The sequence below is a fragment of the Lutjanus erythropterus genome, chromosome 22, assembly GCF_056507025.1.
Source record: "Lutjanus erythropterus isolate fLutEry1 chromosome 22, fLutEry1.hap2, whole genome shotgun sequence".
NCBI lineage: Eukaryota > Metazoa > Chordata > Actinopteri > Lutjaniformes > Lutjanidae > Lutjanus > Lutjanus erythropterus.
Window position 1 is genome coordinate 19,745,902 of NC_139338.1, and position 19,130 is coordinate 19,765,031.

General features: G+C 41.5%; 1 protein-coding gene across 1 annotated transcript in view; it reads left to right on the forward strand.

Annotated features, from left to right (window-relative positions):
• Window positions 1-19,130, forward strand: part of snd1 (staphylococcal nuclease and tudor domain containing 1) — a 216,982-nt gene that overhangs the window by 37,855 nt on the left and 159,997 nt on the right. The window contains exons 12-14 of the mRNA XM_084710587.1: window positions 9,258-9,358; window positions 12,454-12,564; window positions 14,119-14,191. Of these exons, the coding sequence (XP_084566713.1) occupies window positions 9,258-9,358; window positions 12,454-12,564; window positions 14,119-14,191 (285 nt within the window). The remainder of the gene's footprint in view (window positions 1-9,257; window positions 9,359-12,453; window positions 12,565-14,118; window positions 14,192-19,130) is intronic.

The window sequence follows — 19,130 nt, forward strand, 5'->3', positions numbered from 1 at the left end:
AGAGAACCGTAAAGAAACAATGTTGAGTTACTGAACTCCAATTGGAAAAATAATGATATCACAGATAAAATTGTTCTCTTACAAAAACTATGCAGTGGTCTACAAAAAAGGACTTGCAGTATGCACAACGTGTTGGCCAGAAACTACAGACGGAGAAGCAATGACTTAGTTTGAAATTAGAAACTGGAAAAAAGAATGGTAAGTTGAGGCTGGCATTTTTTGGCGTTTTGCGCAAAATGCATTTTCCCTTGTTTAGGATTCAAAGCTCAAAGTTTAGGAATTGACATTGACTTGTCAGTCTTGTCTTGGCACCTGAGACTGCTCTTTGGATCTTTATGTATAGACCAGTATGTGAATCAGTTTGATTGCCTCTTAAGTTAATGAATTAAACAATAGCTCTAAACAGGAATTTTGCCCCAGTGGCTGTATATGCACTCCCACACCCTTTTCGCCTCACTGGTACCGAAACACACACATTTTGGAAGCCCTAAGCTAGATATCCATTTCTCTCCCTCTCTTGTTTGAATACCAAGTACTCTCGGTAGATGCCCTGGGGCTTGATATTGGCCCGGACGCACCTTTTAAACAAGCAGTGTTGATTTCCCCCTCTTGTGTCTATTGATCTACTGGTTCTGTACACCTTGGGGGCTGCTATGATTTACACACACATCTGACCCAGCAGAAGCCGGCACTGAGGACTGAGAGTGCACTTGAGACACACACCACCACTTCAACATCTGCCTTTTTTGTGTTAAATTTGAATATGAACTATGAATTGAAGTTGAGTTCAACTGACTTAAATCAGCTTCGGTGTTTGAAATGTTTTTAAGTATTACCAGCTCTGTCAGTTTTAAATGTAGCAATCATTTCCTTACATATTAAAATAAAATTTTCATAGTGCACATTAGGTTGTTTTTACACCAGCGTCCCCTCAGTAAATCAGTAAAATGACGCCTACATTGTTGTTGTTGTCCACACAGTTGCAATTTTGACGCCTCCAGTGGCAGTAATGGCACAGGGAGAGAAGGCGGCTGTTGCTCACAGGCACGCCCAGGGCTGTTGTCCACTGCCTGAATAATAGTTGAATAATAGTTTATGTTTTTCCAAACAGCTAACTCTTAACACTTGTCTGATGCAGAGGGGCCACATTATAATGGGAGGCATGCTGGAAAAGATTGGAATCTTTCCAGAAAAAAAAAATCTACATGGAAATGCTGTTGAAAGTCTAGATTGATGGAAAACTCAGTGAAAATGGTGTACAATCATACAGACAAAATTACTTCAGTCAGAAGTTATCTCATAAATTCAACACGGTTTGCAGCTGACTTCTATGTATTAGATTTTGGAGCTTAGCCCTCCACAAATCAGTCCTCAGCCAGTGTTTCTAATAGGCTGAGAATGTACCAAACAAGTGCACAGATTTCAGAGGTCCAAACCACAGCACCCAAATAATACTTAGAACAAACATTTCCCATCTCACATACTTTCATAAGTGTTTGAGTAAAAAACACTCACATTACAGCCTGAAAAACACAAAACATGCACCCACTCAAAGCCAAAAGCCAAGAGAGTTCCTTTTGGCATTCAGCACAGGAGTGAGATTCATGTCCCAGTCCCAGGCTCTCATCACAGTCATTTTAATCATCCTCATTAATGTTTTTTTAATGACAGAAAATTCAGCCGTAAGCTGGCTTTTGACGAGTGAAGCGAGAATAATGATTCTGCTGTTTATTTGTGGTGTTTGTGTTTGGGGATAATGAGTGTGTGTGATGGGAATAGGGTGACTATAGCGTTGTCAAGGTGTAAAAATACTGTACAAAATATTCCATTAGCATGATGATAAAACATGCAACACCAAGCCTCATTTAATAAAATAATATAATGACTGTAAGGAACCGTTTTGGTTTGGTTTGCATTGCATGTTGCCATTAAAGCACAGTGGCTTGTGTGTCATATGTATAATTGGCATGAGTCAGAAACAAACGTATACATACATGGAAACCTGTCCACTGTGGCCATTAGCTGTTTACTCATGCTAGCATTAATGGCATGTAAACCAAAGAAAGGGAACAATAATAATGGAATAAAATAATTTATTACATAATCATGCATGCACTATGAGCAGCATGTTTACTCCATACCTTAACATGTTGATATTGATCGGCCATAACATTAAATATACCCTCTATTATAAAATATAATATTGTGCAGCTCACTGAAACTGCTCCCGTCGATGCATGACCGCTGTTGGTGTCCTGTGGTCGTTAAAGACTTTAACTTTAAGTCCTATACAAGGCAGGGTTTCCACTGGTTGGCCTCGTTGTTCTAGCAAATGCTTTATCAGACTGAGATCTGAGAAATTTGGATGCAAAGTCCACACCTTGCTTACACCAGACTGACTTCTTCCATTGCTTAGTGGTCTAGTTCTTGCCCACCACTGAAAGAGCCTACAGTGGGTATGAGTGTCAGATCAGCATGGACACTCAGTGCATCGCAGTTGGCTGTGTAGCGACAGACTGCTCAGTGTGTTCTGACACATTTCTGCCATAGCCAGCATTATTTTTGTAGCAAATTGTGCTATGGTAGCGCTTCTGTGGGATTGGACCAAATGGGCTAGCCTTTGCTCCCCACGAACATCAGTGAGTACCTGGGATCACTTTTGTTATATACTAGGGTCGAGCGATGGGGACTACATTGGCGTATTACGACACACTACCCGTTGAAATCACAATGTTATGATGGTAGAGGGCTCAGTGGTCGGTGACTGTCAGCCATCACAATGGATGATGACATCATCCATCAGGCCAGCGCTGGTAACTACTAACCATTAAATACTGGGCGCACCAGGTGGAGGTGCTCTGATCCAGTCATCCAGCCATCACAATGTTTCCCTTGTCAAAGGCGCTCAGATCTTCATTTTTTTCTGCTTCCAACACATCAACTTGAAAAGCTGACTGTACACTTGCTGTCTAATATATCCCACCCCTTGACAAGGCTATTGTAATGAGATGAGGCGTGCACACACACACATGTAAACAGAATTACTTGTTTGGACTCTAGGGAGTTTCAAAAGTCAATCTCTTCTGTATTATTAAGCAATATATAATGATGAATATTCTTTACATAATGAATATATGCATGTACATGTATGTATACATATTATACACCACCATATACCTCTACCTTTTGATTGGTATTGAAGTTGGATCTCCCAAGTGTGTGCTTATAGGCTCTTAGAGGGGAGTTAGGTTTAAGTGGAGAGCTCTTGCCCATTTGCCAGCAGCACAGCCTCCTCCTTCCTCAGTCTGCAAAATCAATAACGAAAGAGCTCTGGAACGTTGCTTCCCTTTCATTCCTTTATTGTTGCTAAGACACAAGGGTAAAGCCGTGAATTAAAGCCTCTGTCACCATATATCATATATTCTTTTTAAATCATTAGAGGGCTTAAAAAACGCAGGGCTTTTGAAGGTACAAGCATCACCTTTCTGCTGCCTTGGCAACAAGAAGGAATTAGTTTGGATGAAATGATCGCAGACTCTCTGTGGGTGAATATTTATTTGCACAAAACTTAACCCTCAAGGTTTTAATGTTAATCTATACTACCTTGGCCTACTTGAGTTGTCAAGTTGGATGCAGGTAGGAACACAAGTGTACAGATGCATGTTGCACTCCCAACAAGGAGAGGAGTTTAGTCGACCCACTTACTGTCATCCTGTCTCTGAACACTAAGCTCTATAGAGACAGATTTGGAGCAGTAAGCATTAGTAGAAGACTCTAAGACCACTGCTTTCCCTGAAATTCTGCTCCAGAGAGCTTCACTTTTATCTTTTTCTTTTCTTTTTCCTCTCCGACACAAACTGAGACAAAGGTTTTACCTCAGCAGTGGGGTAATTGGGTCTTGACCCGATGGATTTAAAAGGGAACACTCTGTCTGGTCCGGGTCTTCCCTGAAAAGGAGAAGGGGAAGAGATCTCCAGTCACACCCCTGTAGGTGTGACTGCAGATCTATTATCAGCTCACAAAAGGTGTATCTTCACGTCATTTAGCTCAAGCTGGACTTGACCAAAGCTAATTGTCCTGTCTAGTCACAAGGTTGAGTTATCCGATTGACCTGCAGGTATTCCCCTTGACGACAATCCATTTCAAAGCGCAAAGTCTGCCTAAGAGTGCAATACACTGCATGAATTGGGAAACAAGCAGATTTTCCCCTGACTAAACCTTCGAGGACGTGACTAAGCATTAACTACGAGTCTCAGTGTGCTGAGCAAAAGCTCAAAGCCCTAATGCCACTGCTCCGCTTTAGGAGAATAAAGCTACGTTAAATGCTTTTTTTCCATTAAACCCCCTATTCCTCATCTCTATAAGGAGAGCATGGTGCTTTTGATCTTTTATAAAGCATATCTAATATCCATATTCAAAAGACTGCCTTTTTCTCTTTTTTTTGGCCGAGCGGAGTCTATATTTGATAGCTCTCAGAGGTAGAGGGGAATTGGTGCAATACCTGGCCTGGTCTTTGAAAGAGGACTTCACAGCTACAGGTGGTGATGAAATCTTGTCTTGTTCACAGCATCAGCCTCAACAATTACAAACACTTCCTTGTTGACAGAACTCTTTTGAATTTTTACTGCTTTTTTTTAACCTGTCAAGAGCTACGTGAGACATGGGAGCTTAAAGTTAATTATCACCTTTTAAAGTGATAATTACAGTCTCTGTTTTTGTTTTGACATAAGGTTACATTAATAGCCAACTAATCAGATAATCGATTAGCTGAGTCATCTTTTAAGACAAAATGTTCTTTTCAGCATCTCCATTGTGATTTTTTTTTTTTTTGCTTTCTTTCGTCCAGTAAACTGAATATCTTTGGATTGTGGACAAAGCAAGACATTTGAAGATGTCAGCTTGGGCTTTGAGAAACAGTAATCAACTTTTTTTACCGTTTTCTCACTTTTTATCAACCAAACAACTAATCGATTAATCGAGAAGATGATCAACAGATTATTCAAGAATGAATATAACTGTTTGCTATCATTAAATAACTTATTCTTCCTTATGTCAAAAAAACATCCTCCTAACCATCCCTTTAAGGTTAGCTAAATATGCACTGAGGCATTTTCCTTTTTCTCTTCTCTGTCACTCCACATCTGTCTGTCTCCCTCTCTCTCACATATATATCCCCACCCCCATTGAAATGGCAGCGCTTGCATGGTGACATAATCCCAAAAAGCTCGATTTGGCTAACTTTATAAGTAGTGCTTCTTGTGCGCCTGGGTCTCAGCCTCAGCAGAAAAAAAGTCCAGTGGAAATGTTGCATTAAGCCACTTATCAGGGTTGAGCACATTCGGATAATCCTGCGTGCTCAAAGTGGCTCCTGTTATGCAGCTGCTTGTGTAGTACTGTTAGCGCCAGAGTTTTCCCCTCTTATTTGTGTGCATGCGAGTGCGTGCATGCACTGAGAATGCCGTGTGTGCAGTGTGGTATTTGATGTGGTGTGTATTTCTGAGAGTGAGACCCGGTTTTGGGGGAAGGCTTGAGGTGTGTGCGTTCAAGCAGATGCAAAGCGGGCAGACCTAAACGTCACCAGGTCCCATGGTTGAAAATCCAGATGGGGCTCCCTTTGCCTCTCCCTTCGCTTCACTCTTTTCCTCTCGTGGTTATGCTGTCCCAGCCTGAGGTTTTTTCCCTCCAGCGCAGCTCACTTCATTAATGGATAGCCAGCTGCAATTACAGTGTACTATAAAAACATAGCAGCAACTTAAACACCTCTCTTACACACACACACACACCCAGTTACACACACCTGTTTGCCTTGCTTACCATCTTTGCATTCATTTACTAAACCATCACACCTCCCTCTTTCGTTGCCCCTTGAAGGCTAAAAGATGTTCAGTAGTCTTTTTTTGTTCAAACCCACTCTGATTGTATCTGGTTTTCTTCTGTTCAGTATTGAGGTTGGGACTGTGAATAAATAAGTCACAAAATATCAAAGGAAATCTTCTGAGACCTTTTTTCCTTATTAAAGGGAAAAATACAACCATACACCTTGTTAACCCCTTTGAAAAACACACTCCTTTCAAACTTGACAAGGAAAACAAAATAAAACTCCACAAGTGTCTTGGTCCATTGTTCCAACAATCACTGACTCTTAATTCAGAGTTCGATGTGAAAATATTTTGGCTCTAAGCTTTATTCCTCTGACTTGTTCTTTGGCTCAGTAGGCGTCTCTCTCTGAACAGCGGCTCTCAAATGACAAAAGCTACCCAGAAAGTTTGCTCAAAGAATATTAACAAGCAATGTACTCAGCCGTTTGCCAATAGCTGATATATTCATCCAGTCTATTCAGTATAGCAGTTGCCACGTTGGCTGAACTGTGAGCATTTCCAGCGAGAACCTTAAAATGGTTCAAATGTGTTCTTTGATTACAAAGTCTGCACCAATATATCACAGTTCTCCGATGTTTATTTGCTTACAAATCGGTTTGAAATACTGCAAATAAAGGAAACAGCCAATGAGAGCTGGGTTAGATGAAAAGGTGCAAGTGACAGGTTCTTATTTCAGTTTGAGCAAACCTAAAAACCTCCTACACTTTATCAGGGTAAATAGTCTTTTACCATGTTCCCGTCTGGAAAACGGCTCATGCTGAGCCCATGCTGTGTTGTGATTACTAACGCTCACGATACGGCATGGCATCCTTCTTATAAAATAGCTGAGCTTTCAACACAAACTCCCATCACACGTACAAACATGTCACAAATATGTTTCCTTTGGCACGGTGAAGCAAATCTCTGCTTCTTGCCTCAGCAGAACAAAAACATTTTGTCTCGCACTTCTCCTGCTGTCCTTGTCCTTATCACTCCCCCACTTTCTAATCCATCCGCTGCATCTCCCTCCCCCTCCTTCGTCTCACTCTCCTCTGGGGGTGGGTTCTTATGGATAGCTTTGCTTTATCAGGAGATCGGTTAGATGGCCCGTGGAGAATGGTCCTGGAACTCCTCTAATCTAACATCGCTTGGTCAAAGTTTATAATCTGTCATCATCTGGCTTAATGGGGAACTACTGGTGTTCTCGTTTCATATCTTATGTCGTCCGGCATTGTATTTTGTTTGTGTGTTTCAATCTCCTCCTCAAATCTTCTCTTTGTTTGTGTTGGCTTTCTCATTTTCCTTTTTCAGTTCATCTCATTGTGTGTCTTCTCTAGCCAACTTGAATTCTTCCTGTTTATCATTGCTTTGTTTGTCCTCCATTCTTCAGTTACCCAGGCCTGGCAGTGCGTAGCCACACAAATGTAACAAATAACAGCGCACATTTCTTTATTTATTTATTGCTTCATTTGAATGGCTTCACTTTTCAATAAGGCTAAACAGTCATAAAACTCCATCATGTTTGGGCTACGAGGAAATTAAGAGCTTCGATGTGGGAGTGAAGATAAAATAATTTCCTCCAAGACAATAATACATTATTTGCATGGTTACCAAACTTGATGAATTTGTGGGTGTTTTAAAATCGGATATTGGATAATGTTCTATGGCTGAGAGGATCTCAAATCAATTCTGCCGGTGATAATGATTGTCAGACAGGATATGGGTACTGATGATACAACGACTTGAACATGTCATCTCAAAGAACAGATACATTTTGTGGATTTCATGTTGCTGTGTAGATGCTACTGTTGACTAGCTACTCTGATTATGATTTTCTTTACTTTAGATTTAAATTCTCCTTTTTATACCTCAGTTTCTTCTTCCAGACAATCCCAAACACCCACTACTGTAGTAATTTTAGATACATTCACTTCATCCCTCTGCTCCAGTGGACGTAGGCTTTATGTTTTTGGGTTGTACATCAATTTCATCCGTGAATTCAATATCTCAAAAACGCGCTGAGGGATTTTTGATGGTCAAAGGTCACTGTGACCTCACGTTCATCCCATTCTTGTGAATGTGATATCTAAAGAACTCCTGAAGGGAATTTCTTGAGATTAGGCACAAACGTCCTTTTGAACAAGAAAGAACTGATAAGATTTCAGTGGTCAGGGGTCAAGGTCACAAGAACACAATATTTAGTCACAGCATTCATATACATATAATCATGACAAATTTTGATTGATTGAGTGATTTTACTTCACTGTGACATAATATTCTGCAAAATCACTTGAAACTCTCCATCAGTCATCTGTACTCTTCCTTGAAAACAGTCTTTAAATGAAGACAGCATGTTACTCCCTGGAATCAAATTATGTAGTGAGAAGTGAGTTAGCCAAAAAAGTACACTAAAATACAAATTTATTAAATACTTGCAGTCTTGATAATATCGTCAGCCTGGACAGACATTAATGTAAAAGGAAACTTGATTGGTTGGCGGAAGCAGACAACCGCCAGGCGGTATATTTTACGATGCAGGCAACTGTGGCCTCCAAAAACTGTAATCCATCCCCGTATATCCTTTTAGTTTTCGTCTGCTCTTGAAATGCAGACAGCACTTCCTCCTGAACAATACAACACATCCATTCTGCCTTGACAAAAGCTCCTCTTCTCCTCCTCACGTCACCATGTCCCCATCCTGTCCATCTAATGACAAGCCGACATCGCTCCATGTCCTGGTTGGCGTCTCTTTCATGTCCCTGTAATAGGCCTGTCTGCATTGTCTCTATTAGACTCGTGTCTACGCTATGACACTATGATGCAGCGCCAGATTCCCACTTTTGGGGGTTTTTTTTCCCTCCCATCACACTTGTCTGACACAGTTGACACGTAGCTCTTAAACAGCCGATCGTGGGTACCGGTATGGCTGCATCCCTGCTGTTGGCGCTGTCTGCCTGTGTCTGGCCCACAAAGCAGGCTTTCCCCGTCACATGCCTGTGGATATGCGCGCACACAGCTGAGTGACAAAATTGTATCTTCAGGGTGGGTGGATTGGAGTCTTTCCCTAGGGAGTTGTTTTGAGAACACACAGTGTAGGGGCATTTGAGTTCTGTCACTGTTCCCTCTCTGTCTCTCTCTCTCTCTCTCTGTGTGTGTGTGTGTGTGTGTGTAAACACCCACAGTGTGTTAATACTGCTCCTCTGGGGAGATCTACAGTGCTGCCTGATGTGATTCACACTGACTGGGGGTGACCTTGAAAACTGGGACACACACACACACTCACACAAGTCCAAGCACTCCGTACACTAATTATTACCGTAACTGGTGTTGCTTTCAGTTTGTCTCAGTACTCCTGCATGTTATTTTGACCTCTTCTCCTGCTTACTTTGCTCCCTTCAGGTCAATGTGACAGTCGACTACATCAGAGCAGCTACCGGTCCAGGAGAAAGCACCCCAGCCTTTGCAGAACGTACCTGCGCGACAGTCACAATTGGCGGCATGTAAGTAAAAGGCCACATTATACGACACTGATTGGGCTATTTTCAGTGAAAGGGGATCGTTCGGGTTATATGAAGTGCGTTTGGATCACTCTTCACTACAGTAGATGGAGGTCGGCACACCCCTGCTTTGGAGAAGCAGAGAATATCTGTGTGGAAGATGATGAGTGTATTAATATTGACAGGGTCAGCAGCAAAAAATATTTCAGCCACTGAAAGTTCCTGCAAGGAGATTTTAACTGGTTATGAAACAGTCTCAATTTATTACTGATGCGTCCATATGACCAATATAAGTTGACGTGAATTGTCTCGCCTTTTCCTTGCCGTCAGACACCCTTTTCCAACAGGAAACCAGCACATTTTCTGTGCTGGTGCTCCTTTCTGATTCTCCAAAGTGGGGGAGTGATGACCTCCATGACTCTGGATAAGTACCTCATACAACCCTGTCTCAAATAATCCAAACTATCCCTTTAAATCTGTTCTATTATACTCATGTTTATTCTCCTAGTTAAGGATGCTTACCGCATGAATGAAACATGCCTTTTTAATTCTGTATGCGCACTCTGCTTTGCTAAGCTTCCAGTAGGAGTTACAAATCGGCAGCTCCTACTGGCAGATGCTACAGTATGAAATTTGTCAGTGCAAGAGACTTCACTCACACGTTTTTATTTTATTACACTAGGCTGTCTGCTTGAATAAAACTTAAAAAAGTTAGGTTCATCTGATGTGAAATGACACAGAATAATCATTTGTAAATGCTTAGAACTTGTAATCTCACTATGAATCACAAAGTAACCTGAAAGTGCCTTTTTGTATTTTAATTTTCACGAACGGGGTCGCCTCGGTGCAAGCAATTATTTTCTATCTACAAACACGGCTTTGAAGAAATCTGGTTTATCTGTTTGAAACATGTATTTTATACAGTACCACAGATTTAAACCTTATTAAACTACTCAGAGGTTCAAATTTAATCAAAACCGGAGAGAGGAGCTTTAATGCCACATGACTTGAAATGAAGTCCGTTCTCACCCTAAAAAAAAATAGATGAAAGCCACACTCATCTTCTGGTTTTCTCTGTCTGTATAACTTTGGGTATTATAGCATGAAGCAGCAACATGCACACATGGAAACATGGATCTCTGTTCGTCATCAAACCAACAGTCTTGTATCTGACAGTATGTGTGTACACAGAGGTCAGGACCCGACCTCGTGACATGCCAATTACAACCCGGAGTTAGTCAGCTACACCAGCCGCTCTGCTCCACAGATAACAGTTGGCATAGAATGCTGAGGTCAGGGAGTGAAGCGGTCTGTGGGGTCGATGCTTTTGACCTTGTATGACCTTGTCTAATTCTGTTGTTCAGAATTTCCCTGCTTGTGGTAAGAGAGAAGAAGCGGGCTCAACTTGAGACTAGTATTCTATTTAAATGATAAAACTGTGCAATATTTAAATCTGTGTGGGGGCTGAAGGGTATAAAATATGTAAAGTGAAGCAGCATGGGGCCAAGAGGAAGTTTACTTTTTATGATGTCCAACACCAAATATGTCCTTATCAGTGTTAATTTTGTTTGTCATAGTTTTCTTCAACATTTTTGACTGAAGAGAACAAGACAATAACTAAATAAAATAGTTTATGATGACAGATTTGTCAACACATATAAACAGGACAAAAATGTTTTGAAAGGACAAGCAGAGTCCGATATGACTTGGGGTGTTTAGAAGCTCTGCTCTGCTCCAGCTCGCTCCTCCAAACCTCCATGGATCTGAGCTGCTGTCTGTTGGGGAGCAGCAGCTCTTTCCCTCCAGTCTTCCCCGATCCTCACGCAACCTTTTCACAGAATATTTTCAACTCTTGTGCCTTTTTTTTTTTTATTTTGCCCTCAGTTTTTGTGTAGGCCACAGCAGCCGATAATTGATTGATAAAGTTAAATGATTGGTGCGGCCAGCTGAGTGTTGAAGTTTCATCATTGGCCGTTGCTTTCAAAATGAATCTGTGTGACTTGTTTCCACTGCAGCTCCAGCTCTAAGAATTGTGGACTGTGAAGTATCAGGTAGAAGTATCCAGTCAGTCGGAGCTGCTGATGATAAATACAAGGCCAGTCAGAGCTCTGAAGAAATGCCAGGTGCAAAATCAAAACAAACACTCCAAAAGTGCACAGTCATTAAAGATATGAATATTTATTTTTGTAGCTTTAATTATGGAAGCGCAATTGACAGACTTTTGAAACTGAAGACACTTCAGTGTTTTTTAATTATTGTGGAGATTAAATAGATCAAATAACAGTCACTCTTAGAAAACACTCAATACTGAGCGAGTCTTAAAAAAACAAGAGACATCTGAAGATGCAAACAAGCAAAAGAGCAGTGGGCTTATCAGATGATTAAAAGAGTTAGTTAAAATTTTGATTACAATATTTCAAACTACAACATCTAGATTTGAATGAAAAGTATTTTTTTTTTTAATGTTTTTTTTTTTTTAATTCAAACGTACCCACATGGTCCAGGCCTGTACTAGGTTTTGACCTAGTCTTGTTATTGAGTGTTGCAGGTTTAAAAAAGGGTCACTGAAAACATTTTATTGGTGACAACAAGGGCTGTAATATTATGTCATGTTCCATGTCTGCAGTATGAGGACAGACCAGACAAATGCACTCGATGATGCAACCTCAATTCTGAAGAGTTTCCTTCTTGTCCCTTCACCCCCGTACACACACACACACACACACACACACACACACACACACACACACACACACACACACACACACACACACACACACACACTTCAACCAGTACACTGATGTCCACCGGCTAGCCACTAAGTGCTGCATTAAGTCCAACAATACTCCTCTCTTTCTGCCCTTCATCCTCTCTTCTGTACATCAGTAACACAGCGAAGAAGCGGTTAGTCAAGTGTGCAATGTCAACATTTAAGTGACCTTTGTTCCTCAGCAAAGCCACCTTTGGGATTTGTCATGCCCTTATTTTTCTTTTTTGTTGAGCTGGTTCACTTACAATTCTGCGTGAAGCTAATGGGGGGTTAGCTTGTTGTTTATATTAAAGTAATCCTTTCTCCTCTTTTTGTCTGTCCCCCCCAGTAACATAGCGGAGGCTCTGGTCAGTAAAGGCCTGGCCACGGTCATCAGATACAGGCAGGATGACGATCAGCGCTCCTCCCACTACGACGAGCTGCTTGCCGCAGAGGCACGGTGAGGAACACACATACACACACACACACACACACACACACACACACACACACACACACACACACTCTTTCACACATGCACTTCTTCCACCTCTCTTTTACATGAACCTACACAGTGAGCACAATGGGTCTCTGAAGCTGATGTCCCTTCTCTTTTTTGCAGCTTCAAATACACTCTACATGAAATTCTCACACACAAACCCTTTGTTCGCGCACTCGCGCTCGAGTTGTGAATGACCTTGACAAATTTTGCTCTTGGGAAGTTGAAGAGAATTGAAAATGACCTTGAGGCTTTTCTATTTCTTTTTCAAATTGCCTCTACAGCCAACACGGCGATGGTGAAGCAATTCACCTATTATTGTTTCGAATTTATTGTAGCAGCAACACCATCGTAAGTTGCAGCTTATCACAGCTGTTGCTACGTTTTCCCAAGAAAACATGTATTGTCAGCTTTTTTCTTTTCTTTTACATACATGCCTGGACACACATACACCTTGCCAAGTGCTGGCCGCTAAATCAGAGGCTCTCTTTACACAGGCCCTATGAATATAATTATATGGAGGTGCAGCGGAGAGATTTAGTACGAGCTTTATTACTCTGCTGTAGATTAAGATCTGCTGGCTATAGGTAGAGCAGATGCAGCCACAGCCTCTTTTTATAGGACTAACTCTTTCACTCCCCTTTCTCTCATGCAGTGTCACTGCCCACCCGCCCTCCTTTCCTGCTCTCTCCCTCCTCCTCCTGCTTTCCTCCTTCTTTTGCACATTTTGTCCTTCTCTCTCCACCTTAGCTTGCTGCTTTCAATTTTGTCCTTCTTTGGCCTTGCTCTTCTGTGTCTTCTCTTCTCCCATTCCCCCCCCCCCGTCCCTGGTGGGGTCTTATTAGAGTTGATGAGAGGTTTCTGTCTCTAGCCTTGGTTTTATTTTTAGTTCCCAGTGCACGAGGCCGATGGCCCTGCAGCCTTCAAGGAACCTCCTCCTGGCTATTAAATGCACACATATACATGCATGCATAAATGTACAAGCTCTATCTCTCTTAGAGGCGATGGTCTGCTTCCCGGTGACCCGTAGGTGGCATAATGCCATCCACAGCCGCAACCGCAGTGGTCATCTTCATCTCATCTGGCCCTTGAGGCGTTTTTCAAAGCAGCGATAACCATAACCAGTCATCATCGCTAAACCTCCTGTGTGGCTCTAAAGAAACTACCCTTGTCTATCCATTTCTCCTCATCCCTGCATTCTAACAATAATATCTCTTCTATTAAAATTTCTCAACAGCCGTTACAAGCCTATAGATTATCTGAAAAGGGAAGGAGTCCTCCCTCTAGTGCTTCCAGTTCAGCTGTAATGGCAGTTCAGGGAAGAGAAACTGGTTATGAATTTACATCCTACTTCACAACAAAGCCACAATGGCTCCCTCTTTGTTATTGAGAGTGATTACTCAAAGAGCTCCCATCTCTCCAGGTCTGTTTAAGCCTCCAGCCTTAAGCTTTTCTATATGTATTCTAATGGTGCTCGAATTGTGTTGATGACGTGTGTGTGGTTGTGGTTTGTAGGGCCATCAAAAACGGGAAGGGGCTGCACAGCAAGAAGGAGGTTCCCATCCACAGAGTGGCTGATATTTCTGGGGTAGGTATTTTTTTTGTGTGTATGTATACATAAGTAAACCTATGCAAGGTTAATGGGTAATAGGACAAGCTTTCCTCAGAGTGCTGCAGTAGTTATCTCTGTCAGGTGTAAGCCTAACTTTTTTTGTGCACATTCTTGACTGTACGCTCAACAACTGCGATTCACAATTTTCGAAAAAACAAAAGAGAAAAACCAGACAGAACCATTTTTGACAGCTCTATTTAATACTGCCATTAACTGCTGACTCCTCACTCCTCTTAACAACTGCTAGACTAAAAACGAGGCTTACCTAATCTATCACAGGCTATACTTTGGCCTTTGTTGTGGCTCAAAAACTCAGAAACCATAGAAGAGTTTAATTTAATCTTGAACTGGATCATCTGCAGATTAATTCCATACCTGATATGTTATGATCCTCTAAAGTTATGCACAGCACAAGATGAATAAATGCCCTCTGAGCTGACTTTCATGAAATTTGGTTTGTTTTACACGTGAGAAATTGAACATGATAGTGTTTACTGGCTGGAATTAAATTTGGTTACTGGGGACGATCTAATCAGCTCTATGCAAAAAAACAATAACCCCCTGAATAACCACAGCCTCCACTGGGACATGCAGGATCTTTCTTATGATTAGGCAATATCAAGCATAAATTATTTAGGATAACAGCTTTTATGTTGCACAGCCACCTGGTTGCTTGCAGTGCTCTAAATAAATAGCAAAATATTCTAAATAAATAAGAAAATGTTCTGAACAATAACAAAATGTTCCAAATAAATAACAAAATGTTCCAGATTAATAACAAAATGTGCTAAATAAATGCCAAAATGTTTTGAATAAATGTTTAAGTTGAGACTATACTATAAATCACTTCATCAAAAATGTTGCATACATCTACAAAAGAAAAAATCCCTTATGCTAAACTAAACAAAAAAATATTCAATACTTCAATCAACTGCAATCTCGACTAGCTGCATTATAACAGATAATTGCAGTTGTGTTGGCATTGCGGTAGGTGCTTCACCATCTGTTCCCTGGTGGAGATCTGCACTCTGAGTGTGTTCTTGCAGTTGATTTTTTTTTATTTTTTACTATGAACTTATTTACACACAACCCCCATGATACTCATGGATGTCATCGATGCCCAAAAGCTACAGACTTGTTCTATCACACGCTGTAATTCTCAGAAGACGATCTATAATCCTCAGCTCACCCCCGTCCCTGATCCTCACAGCCAGTTTCCTCATCTTAAAGAAACTAAGAGGCCTCTAAAAATAATCAGCGCCATTAATAAAACCATCAGTGGTGCTTGGTCCTAGCTTGTTTACGTGTGCCCAGGGGCTTGATAGAGGCATCATTTGGCTAATGAAGCCTGATTAGGAGTGCTCACCAAATGAACATTAAAGTGGGGAACCCATAAAACCTCTCAGTAACGAGTAATGGGCGATTGGTAGACATTCCTTTTGAAAGCATGTTTTTGTTCACACGACCCCGGAAGCTGGTTTAAATTTGATGTGTCCTGTGTCTCCTGTTCACCTCATGCTTACACTCTTCGTCAGTCTGTAATTCAGGCATGTTTGAGTTGCATTTCTAAGTGTAGAGACGATTTAATTACTTTTTCCATCATAGTTTTTCTCTACATGACCACAGGCCTGTCATTGTGCACCTCTACACCCAAATGCAGGCGCCAATAACTCACTGTAGCCTACACTGCAGTGTTATGACTGTCCAAAGTTGTCAAAGTGAGTGGCTGGGGTTAGATGAGTTCACATGGAGAGCAGAGCAGTGGAAATGTCTGCTGATAGCACTGATACGAAGATCAAATGCTGGCACAGTAACGGTCATTGTTGCTTGGTAGGTGCTGTTCTTGCTGTTGGCTTATTTTTAATATTGCATTATTCTCACACCACCCAAGAGGGAAATTGAGGTCAGTCAGTCAAGTGGTGGAGAAGTCACCTTTTTATATCTGGGGGGAAGTATGACAGAGTCTACAGTAGCGTAACATTCTGCAAATTAGATCTGTTCATTTTTTTACTGAATGTTTTTCAACATTTTTTCCAATTTACCCCAATTTGGAACAGCCAATTTGCATTTTACTGTGACCTTTGTTTCTGCTAACTCCATCTGTTGATTTAGGGAGGGCATGGAGAGTAATCTTTGATAAAGTCGAGCTGCTTTTTCCTCCTGACTGTGAGGAGTTTCTCTAGGCAGGCCCTAACATGTGGAGTTTGTTATGCCCCCCAGGGTCCCACCCCCGTCAGCATAGCCTGTGGCGGCCGGGGTTTCTGCAGGTCTTCATAAAGTCTTAAAAAGTCTAAAATTCAATAATCTGATTTTGTCAGGTCTTAAAATTTGATGGGAACATGGAGTTAAAAATTCATTAACTTCAGTCTTGCTTTAAATTTTTTGGGGGGTAAAAATCTGTTGCTGTAACACCTACATAACAAAACCAACATGGAACCAAAACCCACTAATGTAAACTATGCAGCCTGCTGGGAATTAGATCCCACGCAGCTAGCTTCATGCTGAAGTGTGGAAAGAGACAGAAGTCTTACATCACACAATATGGATTGGCTAAATTCATCAAGAGGTTAATTCATATTAATTATTAATTAGTTAGAGAATAATGAACATACTTTTTTTTGCCAATGTGGACATGAAATAGGTCTTAAGTTGCGTTAAAATCTTAAATTTGACTTACTGAAACTTGAGTCACTTGACCACCACGTTATCACCGTCACTCCTTGGTAGTTATTTTTGTAAATCTTACAACTCAAAATGTTGTCCAACCATCCAAATATGTTTCACTCTTTTATTCAGAATCATTGGAGTGCCTTTACATATCTCTATACTTATCAACCATCCATCTCTTATAAATTTTGATTAGCCACTACATGCTCTGCAGTGAACTTCAGAAACATTAGCGGTTCATTGTCTCTCTCACTTGAGCTCTCTCGTAGCACTTGTACTTGCAGGCTCTAGAGACACATTTGGTTAAAGTAATCACACCCTCTTTTTCTGTGTTAGTTCTTTTTTTTTTTTTGGCTGATAGTGGTCCACCAGAGTTGGAGGTCATGTGCAATACAATCTCTGCACTGTACATTGCTGTTTAAAGTGTCATGACTTTGCATTTGAACAGAGGCATTCAGCCAAGTTATTAAAGCTCTTTAACACCACCAGGACTTTAAAGTCTGGCTAATAAGTCAGCCATCGCTCTGCATAACTACTCTGATGTGATGCTGTTCCACATTGTCATCATCGTAACCTCCCTATGTCTTATTGTGTCAGCAGGACAGATAAATTATTGGAGCCTGTAAAAGATAATTATGACAGGGAATTGTTGTGCTGACTGAGCAGCCCTGTGCTATTTCATCAGGGGGGTTTGTGGTGTTTATACTTATAAACCCACTGAACTTAACTGGATAAATTGACCACTCTGTGCGCAGCAATGAGTAGTTTTGGGGAGAGGTGCTCAGTAATTAATTTAGTTTAATAACAAAAAAGAAAAAGCAATATATGCCACACACCACTTCCAACAGGAGACATCACACGCCTCACTCATTAAAAACTGTCCCAGTAACCCAGCAAAGGCAGCAATCATCTTTACATTTTAACATGTTGGTGCTGTGTCATGCATTCGTGTGTGACATCAGTGCTGTGAAGCCCCTCTAAAATCTCCTCTTATTAGCGCCATTGTGTCACTGCTTTAGGTCAGCGCCATTACATGCAGCTGCAGCTCCCCTCCTGCTCATAGCATTTTCTGTCAGTTTCCAATAAGGACACACACATAGGATTTGAGCACAGGCCAGGATCATTGCCAGTCAGTGCCGGTAGGCGTGTGTGTGCACGCGCACGCACCAGTTGTTTGGCTAGGCTAATGTAATGAGCATTCTAAAGGACCAAAATAGCAACATTGCCTCCCACCCCCCTCCACATCCTTCCCCTCCCCTTCTTTTCTTTTCCTTTTCTCTTCTGTGATAAACGCCCACGCACAGCTGTACACGTGCACAGGCGCACCCCCCACCCCACACGCAGAAATACACACTCCCATACTTCAGCATCCTTTAGCTCGCCGGCAAAGGTTTGCCGAAAGGGATTATGTACATTGAGTGGGATGCAGTCACAAATAGAGCAGAGATAGGTTTATAAACATATAGTGTAGGAGATGAACAGAGGTGGTGGGAGGAGAGTGGATAAAGCACTTGACTCACCTCAAACCTCTAAAGGTTGCATAATGAGGTCCTCTCTCATGTCTCTCCTTTTTTTTTCTGAACCAAGTTAGACTGCACAGCCCACTCACTGCAGGTGCTGCAAATGTGTTTGTGTGAACGACAGAATGTTTGGTGCTGTTGTCTCCCACTCAAGGGGCTATTTTGGACTACAGCGGGCGGAGTTCAGGTGGTACATCTTGTGGCTAAAGCACATACCCCTTAGTCACAACGTCATGTGTTTGAGTCCCACTGGTGACGTGTGCTGCATTAAATCTCTTCTCCATCTTTTCTGTTGCGTCCTTTGTGTTTATGCACCAGTTCCCTCAAAAACAGGAAGCAAAATAGGGATCCCCAGATCGATAGGACACCGTCTGTTGTCGGCCAGTCTTCAGTAAAAATATACGATTGTGGTCAGTGCCTCCTAGACGCCGATCATAAAAACCAGTGATGATGCAAAAAATCTTGAGCCAGTTGTCAGCTGACATGGTGTCACTGTTGCATGCTAATTAACCAAAGGGAGCATTTCACTCCCAACATGATTTATATATCAGTTACTCACCCTGTGTTGCCTTGTGTGTCCTCCTTATGAACGCAGAACTATATATAAACACTGGTTTAAAAATTCTCACCCAGTTCAATCCAAGCCTCATTTATCTAGCCCACGAATATAAGCTCAGTACTTCCAAAAACCTTGCTAATTAAATAATTTCTGCTGGAAAGCCCTGAAA